The sequence below is a fragment of the Trichosurus vulpecula genome, chromosome 5 (assembly GCF_011100635.1).
Source record: "Trichosurus vulpecula isolate mTriVul1 chromosome 5, mTriVul1.pri, whole genome shotgun sequence".
Classification (NCBI taxonomy): domain Eukaryota; kingdom Metazoa; phylum Chordata; class Mammalia; order Diprotodontia; family Phalangeridae; genus Trichosurus; species Trichosurus vulpecula.
In genome coordinates, this window is record NC_050577.1 from 204,460,306 (window position 1) to 204,475,066 (window position 14,761).

General features: G+C 43.0%; 1 protein-coding gene across 1 annotated transcript in view; it reads right to left on the reverse strand.

Annotated features, from left to right (window-relative positions):
* CACNA2D4 (calcium voltage-gated channel auxiliary subunit alpha2delta 4) overlaps positions 1-14,761 on the reverse strand; it is a 159,910-nt gene that overhangs the window by 121,116 nt on the left and 24,033 nt on the right. Inside the window, exons 10-18 of the mRNA XM_036760693.1 lie at positions 14,292-14,381; positions 14,050-14,163; positions 13,571-13,649; positions 12,088-12,221; positions 8,916-8,993; positions 8,226-8,306; positions 7,597-7,671; positions 3,821-3,907; positions 1,457-1,528 (exon numbers count right to left, since the gene is read on the reverse strand). Of these exons, the coding sequence (XP_036616588.1) occupies positions 1,457-1,528; positions 3,821-3,907; positions 7,597-7,671; positions 8,226-8,306; positions 8,916-8,993; positions 12,088-12,221; positions 13,571-13,649; positions 14,050-14,163; positions 14,292-14,381 (810 nt within the window). The remainder of the gene's footprint in view (positions 1-1,456; positions 1,529-3,820; positions 3,908-7,596; positions 7,672-8,225; positions 8,307-8,915; positions 8,994-12,087; positions 12,222-13,570; positions 13,650-14,049; positions 14,164-14,291; positions 14,382-14,761) is intronic.

The following is a 14,761-nucleotide window of genomic DNA, read 5'->3' on the forward strand; positions in this document are numbered from 1 at the left end:
TGCCTTTTTCCAGTCCTGTAGCACCTCTTCTATTCTCCATGATCTTTCAAAGATCTCTGACAACGTATGGCTTAGCAAAAACATTTGCTAGTTATTTTAGTACCCTAGGAAATAGTTCGTCCAACCTTAGTGACAAATTCATCAAGGACATCTGGCCTACACATTTTTGTCTTGACCACAAGAATAGCTTGAGAGCCTTTGCCAAATTTTGGTGAACTAGATCAACGACATTTCCCTGTCCTCCCAGCAGGTGTAACAACAATCTTGCTAGCAGCTGCTGTAGTTGTGTAAGACCTAACAAGACCAGCAACAAGAGCTGCCAGCACAGGTTCTTTGATCTGCTTTACTAAGGAAAGTAACTTCGAGGGGTTAACAATCCCCCTTTAATCCAACATACAAATATCATTCACTTAGTTCAGGAGGAAAAGCCAGCACCCTGAGCTTCAGAGCAAATACAAACAAATTACAAACATCCACAGACAGACCTTGTCTGATTCAAATCACAATTCATAGTTACCAGGGAAGCATTGACATCTGGGTTTACAAGCCAAGGGGCTCTTAACAACAGCTTCCCAGAGCCTCCACATCAACACTCTTCCAATGAGTGAGAGAGAGCTCTAGACAAAGCACCAACCTCTGAGTTTATATATCCTGTTCAGGGTCAGAGGGCGTCACAATGTGCCACTCAAACCCACGTGACCTAAAAGCCTCTGGTGTCACAAACATGTGACTCAAACCTATGCAAACCAGGCTTTCCCTCGAGGCAAGGAGGTCATCAAAGACTCCTTATCCAATCAAGGAAACAAAGGCCAGACTCTTCAAGGGCACTTGATTAAATAAGTGCTAAAGGAGAAAACAGTAAAAGAAAGTCCCACCTTAATTGCAGATACAGAAGGGTAGTCTGGAATGACCTGGATTATTACTATATTATTTCTTAATAGCTTTTTTCTTATCTTTGGTTTAAACTCCATACTAGCCATTTTTATTTTGTCTGTACCAGTATAAAGGTTATTTTCTTTGTAAATAGAAGCAAAATAAAGAATTAAGTAGTTCTTCCTTCTGTTTTCTCTAATCACATTTCTATTGGTGCCAAGCAGCCCTCCTGTCTCTTCTTTGATCTTCCTCTTATCCCTAACACAGTTAATTTTTTTGTTTTTCTTAGCATTCCTTGACAGCCTCATTGTTCTGATCTGTTTTCCAAAACAAACAGCCCCAATTCTTTCTACCAATCTTCACTGGGCATGGCTTCTAACTTCCTTATAATCCTGGCCACCCTCATCAGTATGTACTGCATTTTGTCTATATTTTTTCTAAAATATGGAGTCTAGACCAAATGTGTTCTGACTTGAGCAGAGTAGAACCAAGGTCTTCTGTTTCCCAGTCCAGTTTTATTCCCATTACCCTACACACCAGTAGTCCCATCTGGAACTCCAAGTCTCTGCCTATACCACCTTACCCCTTTGTCCACAGGAACTTTCACATCCATTGTGAGAGATCCGGTTTCCCCATTGATCATGGCTGTTCTCAGCTGCAAGGAGAAGAGAAACATTGGAATTTATCTCCTGGATAAATATCTATCGGAGCACTGGAGAGGAAAGAAGATACGAGCCATCCCACTTTAGTGAAGGCAAAGATGAATGTTGGCAGTCTCTGTTCTCTTTAATCTGGACAGACTCTACACCTGGAGTCCAGAACCAGTTCTGGGGTTCTTGGAGTTTGTTGTAATCATTAAATTGAATTCGACTAATTATTTATGAAGTGCTTGCTACATGTTACACATCACACAAAGATGAAAAAAACCCTACCCTTGAAGAGTATATGGTGCAATTGTGTTGAATACACAAATAATTATGCTTCAAGGTAGAGAGTATGAAGAATAAAAGGAGACATTCAGACAAGGTTCTAGAAAAATCTGAGATCGGAGGGACCACATTAAACTGGGGGTATGTGGCATAGAGAAGCAAGGAAGAGGTGATATAGATGACCCAGGTCATGCACAAGGGGAAGAAGAGTGCATGTTTCAGGGTGCATTGATGTGCAGCATATTTTTTTGTGTTTTTACTGTTGTAGTAAGCTCCCAGTGAAGAACTTCTTGGAACGCAGATTGGTTTTTGTTGTTGCTGTATCTGACTCTCCATGACCCCATTTGGAGTTTTCTTGGAAAAGATACCAAAGTAGCTTGCCATTTCCTTCTCCAGCTCATTTTATACATGAGGAAACTGAGGCAAACAGGGCTAAGTGACTTGCCTATGGTGGCAAAACTAGTAAGTGTCTGAGGACAGATTTGAACTTAGGTTTTTCTGACTCCGGGGCTGGGGCCCTATCCACTGCACCACCAAGTCTTGTAGGGTTGACTTAGGCACTTAGAGGTGAAATGAATTTGTCAGGGTCTCACAGCCAGTATATGTCAGAGGCAGGACTTGAATGCATGATAACAGTATATTTTATCATGATAAAGACAATACAATACAATAGAAGCTCACACTGCTGTGGCATCTTAAAAGTGCTTTCCTCACAACAATCCGGAGGAAGGTTAAATATTGTTATCCCTGTTCTACCGATGACAAAATTGAGGCTCAAAAGGCCTGAGTGATTTGCCTATTGCTAGGACATGTCCTCGTGCCTTGAACCTGATCTGACCACAGATTTAGTGCTTCCCTTTGAGGTCACAACCTCTAAGGCTGAGTGAGCTAAGCAGAAGTATGGTCTAAAAAGAAGTGAAGAAAGCCCCTTCCCCCATATCCCCACAACAATAGCTGCAGAACGAGTCCGAGGGTAGAAGCATTTGGTCAGACTCCAGGTCAATAGTTGTGTTTTTGGGGAAAATAGACTGAGTTATTCATCGTAATCATGAAAACAAGTGGACCTCAGGTTTTTATAATTCTTTTCCTCTAAAAAGCTTGCATGTATACTGTCATTCATTCTCTGGACAACCCAGCGGAAGAGGGAGGAGAGCGTGATTTTTATCTCCGCTTTGCAGCTAAGCCAAGAAGTGAAGTGAAGGGGGTCCAAGTCCTGTGAAATGTCTGTGGCAGAATCAGAATCAGGTCTGGAATTGAGGCGTCCTCATTCTCACAATCATGCCACATTCATATAGTGCCGGCAAAATACTTTCCTCACGGCATTCCTGTGATGGAAGTGGTGCAAGTGTGATGATTCTGACTTTATACATGACAGAGCAGAGGGTCAGAGTGGTTAAGGGCCTTGCCAAGACTCCCACAGCTAGTGAGGGTCTAAGGTAGGATTTGAATCCAGGCCTTTTGAGTCCAAGTGCAGAGCTCTAGCCGCTGTACCACAGTTCCTCTCATTCATACGCTTTAGAATGTCCACTCCTAAACTTGGAGCATTTTTTTTTGGCTGTGAAATTTTGCCTCAAAGTGGAAAAAAACAAGGGCTTGCTGCCTGCCTGTTCTCCCACACAGGGGGTTTTAAGGGGAGGAGATTGAACACAAAGCTTGTGTGCATGTGAACAAGGTGGTTTGTGGATGTTTAGGGGCAGCAAGGTGGTGCAGTGGATAGAGCCCTGGGCCTGGAGTCAGGAAGACCTGAGTTCAAATTTGATCACAGATACTAGCTGTGTGACCTTGGGCAAGTCACTTCCCCTCTGCTTGCCTCAGTTTCTTCATGTGTAAAATGGGGATAATAATAGCACCTACTCCCCAAGGTTGTCGTGAGAATCAAGTAAGATAATAATTGTAAAGCATTTGGCACAGTGTCTGGCACACAGTAAGTGCTACATAAACATTAGCTATTATTATCTTTACATTGCTATGAATATGTTTGAGCTGCCCTGCCCTCTCCCTCCCTTCCCCTCACTCACAATTTCATCTCGGTCTTCCCATTCCACTTCAGAGAGATCCACGCTGTTGTAGTTGGGCTTGGGTTTCCACTTCTTTCCATCCTTGTACTGAAGTGAAGCAGCAAGGAAAAACATGAGTGGGATGAAGACCCACCGCCTGGAGCCTCCCTAGAGACTTGTAAAAGCAGCTTCCAAAACTCTGAGAGGCCAACAATTCGACGAGTACTTGTTTAGTGTCTACCCTGTGCAAGGCACTATGTAAAGTACTGAAGGAGTCTTTTAGTCCGTCAATAAACATCGATTAAGCACCTACTGTATGCTAGGGACTCTGTTAAGTGTTGGGGATATGAGAGGAGGTGAAAGGCATTTCCTGACCTCAAATGTTGAAATAAGACGTGGTCCCTCATGGTTAAAGAATTTGCCATTTATTTGGTGAACAACAGGGAGCCATGAAAAGCTTTTGTTTTAGAGAAGTGAAATGAAGCTCTTTTCATGGCAGCAAAGAACTAGAAGGCAAGAGGGTGCCCATTGTTTGGGGAGTGGCTTATGAACATAATGGAATTACATAAGAAATGACGGAAAGGGCCTGTCAAGGAAACCTGAGAAGTTCATGTGAATCGATACAGTGAAGCGAGCAGAACAATTTATACAATAACAACGTCGTACAAACAAACAACTTTAAAAGAATTAACAGGAGTGGGGGAGCCTCGAGGCCACATATGGCCCTCTAGGTCCTCAAGTGCAGCTCTTTGACTGAATCCAGTTTTGGGCAGGTCACCCCTGAATTAAGAACTCTGATCAATGCAATGACCCGCCATGACTCTATGACTAATGATGAAAAATGTGTCCCCTCCTCCTGACAGAGAGGTGATGGACTCAATGCAAAAGCCGAGATGCAAATTTTTAGATGTTGCCCATGTGGGAACCTGTTTTGCTTATGAGGGTTGTGTTTTTGTTCTTGTTTTCTCCTGATTGGGTAGGAGTAGTGTGAGGAAGGGGAAAAATGTTTGTCAATTAAAATTAAAAGAAATTCTATACCCAGGGAAGATTAATTTGACTGTAGCGTTAAAATGGAATGACCTAGCCGTGAGAACGCCTTTAGAAGTAGCTAATGTCATCAGCTGGATGGCAAGGAGGGTCTATTCCAGTAATCCATATTTTATAGCGCTTTAAATTTACCAAGTGCTTTCCTCATAAGGACCAATGTGGCAGCTAATGGAGTTACTACTGTGAGCCTATTGTGCTGATGAAGAAATTGAGATTCAGAGTCATTCCATTTCCCCCTTGCTTACAGAAGTGTCAGAGCCAGGATTAGAACTTGGTTTACCTGATATTAAGTTCAACGCTTTCCCCCATGCCCCACCCCCAATCCCCAGGTGTTGCAACAATTTAGCTAGCAGCTGCTGCGGGGGTGAAAAACCAACATGAGCCCAACAACAAGAACTCTGCAAGCGTGGGTTCTTTGGATCTGCTTTACTAAGGAAAGCAACATTAAGGGGTTATCAATCTTACTTTAATCCAACATACAAATATCATTCACTTAGTTCAGGGTAAAAAACCAGCACCCTGAGCTTCAGAGCAAATACAAACAAATGACAAACATCAACAGACAGACCTTGTCTGATTGAAATCTCAATGCATAGTTACCAGAGTTTAACAAAGTCCCAACATCTGGGTTTACAAGCTGGAGGGCTCTTAACTACAGCTGCCCAGAGTCTCCACATCAGCGCACTGCCAAGAGTGAGAGCCCTAAGCAAACAGCTCTGTTCTCTCTTTTTATGCATTCTTTAGCTGTCATCAAACGTCATCTGAGCTTAGGCTCTTACTGTTGGCTCTGGTCTTAGCAACTCCCCTTAGGACCCTGAGGGCTCCACGCCCACATAGGCTTACCACTAATAGATAGAGATTTGGGCCTGGGGCTTAGCACCTAATAAGACTCAGTCAAAGACACCCAACTTAATTGATATTACACCAGGATGCCATATTAGAGTGGTGGCAGTGGGAACAGAGAAGACAGATGAGGTTATGGCCATTAGTTCCACTTCAGATTGCATTAACTTTTGGGAGAGCTACATCACACCATTGGTTCATGTTGAGAAAGAACTGGACAGGCCACAATACTGGGTCAAGTTTAGGACTAGGAACTGGACCTATGGTTTCATTGATATAGGGGACTCCTAGAGGAGGGAACTCCCTCTACAAATCCAGGTCAACACCTTCTCTTCAACTTATCATCTCAGAGAGCTGTTTAGAGCATTGAGAGATTAAGTGACTTGCCCAGGGTCACACAGCACATGTGTTAGAGGCAGGAATTGAACCCAGGTGCTCCTGGCTTTAAGACTAGCTCTTTACCCAACATGCTGTCTCTCGAATTTAATAAGATGGAATCAAATAGGGATCAATGCCAAGTCTTGAGTTCAAAAGCCTCACCTTTAGGAGTCCAAGATGGGGGAGGCACGGCTAGATTGCCATTCAGTGAGAAGGATCTAGAAGTTTGGCAGCCTGCAAACTCAATATGTAGTTACTGCGGTTCAGTTATTTTTCAGTCGTGTTTGGCTGTTTGTGACCCCGTTTTGAGGTTTTTTTGGGCAGAGATAGTTTGCCATTTCCTTCTCCAACTCATTTTATAGATGAGGAAACTGAAGCAAACAGAGTTAAGTGACTTGCCCAGGGTCACACAGCTAATAAAATGTCTGAGGCTGGATGTGAACTCAGGAAGATGAATCTTCCTGACTCTAGGCCTGGCGCCCTGTCCACCTAGCTGGCCAACTATGTAGTAGGCTAATGTAATTTCAGGCTGCATTAAGAGAGGAAGAGCATCCTGTGGTAAGGATCATTTCACTGTTCTCTTCCCTGGTCAGACCAGAGCTAAAATATTCTGTTCTCTTGTGGGAGTCATACTTTAGCAAGGAGAGCTGCAGTGGGGATGATGGTCTATGCCACATAACAATCATTAGAAGAGAATAAAAGAAGCCTGGGTGTGGGTGGGTAGGGGGCATGATAGTTGTATGAGAAGAGATGACCTGTGGAAAAGAGCTAAGATTTGTTCTGTTTGGCCCTGGAGGGCAGAGCTAAAAGCAAAGAGTGATAGCTGGAAAGAAGAAAATTTAGATTTATAGCAGGAAAATCTTCCTAACAATTAGAGACACCTGGAAGTGGGAAGAGCTAGCTCATGGTTGCCCCTTATCCGAGGTCTTGAAGGAAAGGCTGAATGCCCTTCTGTCGGCCAGCCTGTGGAAGGAATCCTTAGGAGTGGGAGGACTAGATGGCCTCTGGGCTCCCTTCTAATTCTGAACTTTAGTGATTCTGTAAAATTTTCAGTCTATTCAAACTTCCATTTCTTTCTGGCATGGGCTGTTTCCAGACAAATACATGTATATTGAATATTCATGAAATACTAACATTTTACATACAAAACGGTGGTCCTCCCAGGGCATATTCTGGTTATATAATTGCTACATTCCCAGTGGGAAGTACAGTGATGTAAGTAGGTTATGGAAATAGAAGCATGGAGAGCCTAGGGACTACATGTTATGGGATTTCTGTATCTCACAATTGAGCACTTAGGCATATATTCTCTTGGAAGGTTCATTATTTGTTTCTCCTGCTCTAGTCTTATCTTTACAAGTAGGTTATAAGCTTCTAGAAGGAAGGGATGATGCCTTACATTTTCTTACATCTCTTATAATACTTCGTGCAGTTTTAGGGACATGACAGATGCTCAGAAAACGCTGATTAACTGATTTCATGAACTACCCCAGTTGCCCACGTAGGGGTCTCAAAGCACATGTACCTACCAAGGGCCGGAGGTCAGGATGTGAGAGGATGTAGCCATTGTTAGTGTTCAGAAAGGCATAACCATGCACTCCAAGCTGTAAAAGAAAGGAGAGAAATGTATTTGTTGTGCTCTATCTATTGTGTAGTTGGGATGGGAGTGGAGTTTACACACAACAGCATTATCATAGTTGGGTAAGGGGAGATAGAGGAATGACAGAACTCCATTAAGAGCTCTAGCCTATTCCTAGACGCTTTCATATGAATGTTTTTACATGTTCCATTCCTAAGGGTAATAATAATGATTCCCCTAAAATCTTTTCTGCCAGGAGCTCTAAGAGCTTTGGCGATACAATTGCATTCACTCTCACAACAGGACTATAAATTAGGGTGGGGCAGGTGAGTAAACTGAGGCACAGAGGAAGGAAAGAATTTGGCAAGGAAAGTTCTTACAAATCAGGAGCAGAAGTTGAGCCCCAAGCTCTAATGCTCAGATGCTTCTTTAGATAAACAGGTGGAGGGGGCCTTGCCTCCCTTTGGATCTGGGGCTGCATCTGCCTAAAGATATCAATGGAGTCTAAGGCTGCAAAGTCAGAATGAGACACAATAGTTGGGTAGGTTCCCTGTGGGGGAGCCCAGATCAGGGGCTTACCTTATATCTGGGAGCCAGCTTCAGCAGCTCTCTGAGAGGCACATCAGAACCCACCACTCCCAGGAGAATGCCATGAGATCTCTGAAAGGGTAAGCACTAGATTTCAAATTTGATTTAGTTCGGCAAACACTTAAGTCCCTACTGTGTGCAGAGCACTATGCAAGTGGAGCCCAGGAGAGATACCAAATTTAGATAAGGATACAGTTCTTGCCTTCCCGGAGCTAACAGTTTAGTCATCCTCTGTGGACAAAGACCAGATTGAAAACTCAGCTTTTCTAGGTTCTAGAAGAGGCATAGACCTCTGGTGACTTTTTCTTTTATGTACCTTCTAGCTCTATTTTCCCAGAACTAACTCTAGGGACCACAAGTAGGATTAGCAGGATAAGTTGGTCTCCTGTGAAGATAGAGAAAAAGGTTACACATATGGAAGAATTTCCTGACTGGTGGAAAAGAAAATGAGAGAGAATGTGGAATTTCCCTCTTCAGAGGGTCTTAGAAACAGAATGAGTGTGAGCTTTCTTGGTTGTTGGTTCTGCCCGAAGCTGGGCATGGAGATAGCAAATAGAACCGTTAAATCTATCCAAGGAATCGAGTAATTAGCTATAAAATCTGATCATCAATCTATGGCCATTTTACTAGACCCACCCACCACAAGATTCATCTCGTGGGAGTCCTGGGGTTGCTACTTACCGTCTCATTCTTTTTGCTGAAGACTGGCATGGCCACTGTGGTCATAAGCAGTAGGCTCTGGGGCTGCAGTGCAAAGAGCTGCCAGGGAGGAGAGGAAAATATCATAGGTGCCCAAATTCAAAACACTCATGTGGCTGCAGAGGATATGGCACTGATAATTACATAGGTGTGTTCTCTACGTGGATGAGGAAGACAGGAAGTAAATGGGACTCAAAAAGGTGGCTGTCATGCTGCTGCTTGGGGGTGGTGGAACCAATGCTGCTTCTTAGAGAGGAAAAGCCAGTGGGTCTGAGATTCTAGCGTGGCTCATTTAACATCTGTTTTAGTCAAAGCACAAACCCAAATCTCAGAATCCCAGTACTCTCAGCCAAGCTCACGTCCAAACTTCTGAAAGCCTTCTGATGTACCGGCAACGGACAAGTGATTCTTGTGATTGTGGAATACAGACATATCATGTATATCCAGAAAATAACAAAGATGTACTGCCATGTGAACACCAAGGGGAATTCCACATTTAAGTGTAGATCAAACACATGGACATTCTGCAGGTACAAACCACAGCACAGACACGATCAAAGGATAAACAGCACCCACACTTGACTTTTTAAAGTCACCTATTTATGTGTTAAGCCACAGCACCACAAATACATGCCACTAGACAGTCAAGTGTTCCACTGATCACTCAGTCATGAGACATATGTACATACATACAATCTCTTCCCAAGATCTGAGATCTTCCTCAACAAACTAGACCCTATCATGAAATGCCTGACTTTCCATCTCACCTGCCATACCAATACTTTACTGAGGTCCCTACCACTACCCAGAGAAAGGAATTCACACTTTTTTTGGGCAATAGAAATGTTCCTAGAAAGTTATATTGGTAGACCTTTTGCAAAATGAATCACATTCTGAATTCACTAGTAGAGTTGGCTCTTTAAGGAAGCTGCAGTGAGTTCTTTTGGAAGGTAAAAAAATACTTTGTGAAGTGTCCCACTAATTTGTCTGTTTTGTAAATTAATGTTTTATATGCTTACCTTTGTATTTAATTGGTGGCACAAGTGTATTTCATATGGCCTAGCCTAATGGCAAGGGACTGGACTATGAATCTATGAAAAGGAAATACTTCTTTCCTTGTTCAGCTATTAAAACATTTCTCCAGACAGCACCAACCCTACCGTTCCTCTTGTCTGTCCCTCTCTAAAGGGATTAGGTACAAGAATCCATGTTCACTGGCACTCTGTACCTGATGCAAAATTCTAACCAACTCCCTTCCCCGTTGTCTGTAGACTTCTGCCAAGGAGGGTTAAGGCTGACTATGGGTACATGCATGCCTCACATGCCTAGGGTTATATTAGCTCAGGACACTTCCAAAGTTCCAAATTTCACCAAGCAGCCCCAGGAAGGGAAGGCACAACCAAGGGAAAGAAAGGTGAGAGTAGAGTTTTTAGGGAGTATTGGATTTCTTATAGCTTTTTTGAAATTTTAGTAAGTTAAAGGATCAGATTTTTAAGATAAAGATGAGGGTACATCAGCTATGGAATAGAAGGAAAAAGGAGAAACACTGATAAGAGATCTGTGAAATGCCAAAGAAAAGCTTAGGCAGAAAAAGCCTGGCACCATGTCTCCAAGTTATAAGGCAACGTGGCTTCCCTCTCTGCCATAGGCCCTGATCTTTCCAAATGTCTGTTAAGAACTTACTCTTAGGGGCTGGCCACTGGCTCTATAGTTCCAGCTTCCATACTCTACCCATCATAGTCCTTCTCTGATACCATTGTTCATGAGCCTAGGGACAACGATCTCCTCGATAGCTCCCCCTTCATGCAGACAGACAGACAGACGTTCACACGGAAAGGAAAAACCACACTTAGTGCACTAGAGAGGCTGTTACCTCCTCAGACTGTGGCAGCTTAGGTACAGCATGGATGAAGGGAGGAGTAAATAATGTGAGAATGGAAAGCATGAAATATGGTGACAGAGGGAGACTGAGGCACAATGAAGATGTATTCATTCAGTCAATAAACATTTATGAAACATCTACTATTGAGTGAGACCTTGCATTAAACATCAAAGGAACACGAACAATTTAAGGAGAAATTGGTCCGGATAAGGTAAAGGTTTCCCCATCCTAAGTAAGAGTGCATCATGGGAGCAGCAAGTGAACAACATTAGGAAAACATCTTTAAGACCCTATCCTTTAGGATGAGTTTCTTTCAGGTAGATTAATCAGATCAAACAACTTCATTATTCCCAACTAACAAATACGAGGCAAGAAAGACTGCAGCAGAGGCAAGAATAACTTTGCTTTTGGTAAACCAATCAATCAATCAAGTATTTATTAAATACCCTCTATGTGCCAGGTACTGTGCTAGGAATACAAGTATAAATACAATCTACTGGCAAGGAACTTACATGTAGTAAGTCATAAACAAGACTGGATGGAAGCCTTGTGATCTCCTCTTATCCTAAGAAATCCTGGGCACCACTCTGCCTTTTGATAACCATGCCAACACAGCATGTTAAGTTAGCTTCTTTCTCCCAGGAGGGGGCTGCCTGGTGTATTAGGAACGATTTAGAGGGAGCCGAGAAGGTACTTCCTCCCATTCTCAAAATTTTTCCTTCACAATCCTACCTGGAATTTCAGCCATAAAAATGAATTTTTAAAAATCTTCTATGGGGAGAGGGAGAAACCTTTTTTTAAATACACCTTGAAAGAGTAGTCCTTAAATTCACATCTGCCACTAACACTTTAGTGTCAATAAATTTATCTAATATGAGAGAATTACGAGGGGAATATGAATTTTAATGTGGGGAAGAGAAAAATTTCAGAGCAAGGCATAGTCCAGAAAGGATTAGCTTGAATGATGTGCTAGGGTTATAATCTCCAAGCAGCTAGAGAGTAGCACTGGGGTACCCAGAACCTTGGTGTGGGAAGAGATATCAGGGGGCAGAAGAGGGGCACTGATAGGAGAAATTGGAGAGCAATCACAACCAACTTCAAAACTCTGTCCAGGGCAAACCCTGCTTACCCACTTTCTGTCTTGGGAATTTAGTCTTTGTGGCTAGTTAAGGTTCACTGATTAAGGAGAGGGGTGATCATGAGCCTAGGTTCTTCCCAACTCTTTTTAACTGGGTTCTGAACCCAGAGTCTCTGTCCTCCAAGTGCCATTACCTTGCTGTCCATGTATGCTTCGGTCCAGATGATGTCATGGTCATGATTAATGACCATGGGGCGGCTGAGCACATGCAGGTACTCCATCACATTTTCTTGGACATCTGCCAGGGTAGAGATCTGTGTGTAGTAGCCTATGCAGAAGAAAGGAGTACTTGAATCACCCTTCAGCCTCCCTCTCTCCCTGCATATTATCTTTTCACGCATTTGGTTGGGGATTAGTCTGGGCATAAGATGGAGTGGGAGAAGGAGTTGAAGGACAATTAGATTCTCCAGCTTAGGGCCCTTGCTCCAAAGATGGCAAAGGCAAAGTTTGTATATGAAAGGTAATTATAAATAGACTGGTGACTGGTTGCCTATTCTATTGAGTTCTGAATCAGAGGAAGTAGAATAAATTTCATTAAACAATCAAGCAATAAACATTTATTAGGCATCTACTGGGGCAGCTAAGTGGGGCAGTGAATAGAGTGCCAGGCCTGGAGTCAGTAAGACTCATCTTCCTGAGTTCAAATCTGGCCTCAGACACTCACTAGCTGTGTAACCCAGGGAATATCCCTGTTTGCCTCAGTTTCCTCATCTGTAAAATGAGCCAAAGAAGGAAATGGTAAACCACACCTGCATCTCTCAAGAAACCTCCAGGTAGGGTCATGAAGAGTCAGTCAGGACAGGACTGGAATGACTCAACTACAATGATAACAAAATGACCACAGAGTTGAGACTTTAGAGATCATTAAGCCCAATCCCTTCATAATGTTTATATCTATAAAATGAAGGGATTGGACCAGGTGATTGCTAAGTTTCCTTCTGGCTCTAAGATTTGCTGACTGTGTGATGTTGGACAAATCCTTTAACCTCATTGTGTCTTGGTTTCTGTAAAAAGGTGATAGTTTTATTGGTAAAATGGAAAGAGCACTAGTTCTGGAATCAGAGGACCTGGGCCAAGACCCTTCCTTTGATGTTCCTGATCTGAATAACTTTGGTGAAGACTTAACTTCCCTAGGTCTCAGTTTCCTCATTTTCCTGAAAAATAAAAGAGTTGGACTAGATGGACCCTAGATGGACTAGATGTCCCTTTTACCTATAGATCTAGGATTCCAAAGGACTTGCTCAAGGTCATATTACTCGTCAGGTATTTTGAATGTTTTTTCCACTGTATCATGCTGCTTTCCTTTGCAGCATGCCAGAATGGCTGGAGAACATCTGGTGGGTGAGGACATTGATGGCCAGAAGATATTTCAAATTAGACAGGTAGGAAGGTGGTAGACAGTAATATAGAAGTCAATTTGGGGGACTCCTCCAGAAGAGAGACAATAACCCCTGCCAAACTCCATCCATCCCCAGCCACCTTGTGATGGAAAGTCTGTTCTTAGCGATTCTGCCTAGTAAGCTATCATGGCAGGTGCCATGTCTGGTCTCTGGTCAAAACTAATCTCCCTTTGTTGCATATGTTGACTTGGGGAAGCTCCAGTAACAGGCTACATACCTTTGTTATTGCATGCAATCCACTTCATCCTGTCAGCAAAAGTGACCTCTCTCCCAATGAGGTAAGTAAAAACTCGAACCTGATCAAGAAAGAAAGAAAAAAGACCCAGATTAATTCAGAAAACCCATGCAATCAATCAACCAAGAGATAATTTCTGGCTTTATTATTATTGCTACTTACTTAATTGGTTGACATTTAGATACTAAGTGCTTTATAATTTCTAAACCTTCAATGCTTCTCTCCTGTTTTCTCCTCCTGTCCCCCTCCCCCATCCCCCCAATATGGAAGGTAGAAAACCAAGCCATTGTAAAGGCTTGTGATCTTTCATCTGATTAAAAAAGAGGCTGAGGGTAGTGAGGCAGAGTGAGTTAGCAGCAGACTTTTACCACGAATCTCTTCCTGCTCCATCTTCTGCACTAGCACCCTCTAGATCAGTGGTGACAATTATCCCCCTAGCCCTTCCCCATTCAGAAATTAACCTTTCGATCAGGCCAGTTATACTTCTCAAATATAGTCTCGTAGTCCTCCACTGCCCCATCAGTGATCAGCATGATGGCTTGGTTACAAAGGCCTCCTTGTCCATTCTCTCGGAACTGTAAGGGCAAGGGTAAGATAAGGAAATGGAAAACCCAACAATACTATGTTCCCTTTGTTCTTCTCCCTGGACCCTCCTTCATGACCCTCACCCCTACTCCACATACATACTACGTAGTGCCTTAACCTGATTCAGGATCTCGAAGGCTTCACTCAGGGCCTTGCTCACAATCCCCACACCCTTGACCATCAACTCTTCTACAAGCTGCTTGAAATGCTGGCAAACGAAGAGAGAGATGGAAAAACCACACAAAGTTAAATCATATAGACCCAGCATGGGACTAGGGTGGGAGGATGCAACTACCTGTTGTTAGCTTGGGTGATTGGTTAGGCCAAACTGGTTCATCAATGACCAGTTAACTTCACTCAGATAGCTGTTTCCCAAGTACATACCACTGCTTTTAAGGATGAGGAGTGAGGGGATGAATGGCTCATTACAAATGCTTCTCTCTGAAATGAGCAGCCAGAGCCAGCATGTACTCAGCCTTTAAGTCTTTTCATGTCCATGATGGTCATGACACCTCAAGAGCACGTTCTGTAATTATCGCCTATTATTGGGGGAATCCCCTGAGATACCAAAGGGTTCAATAATGGGTC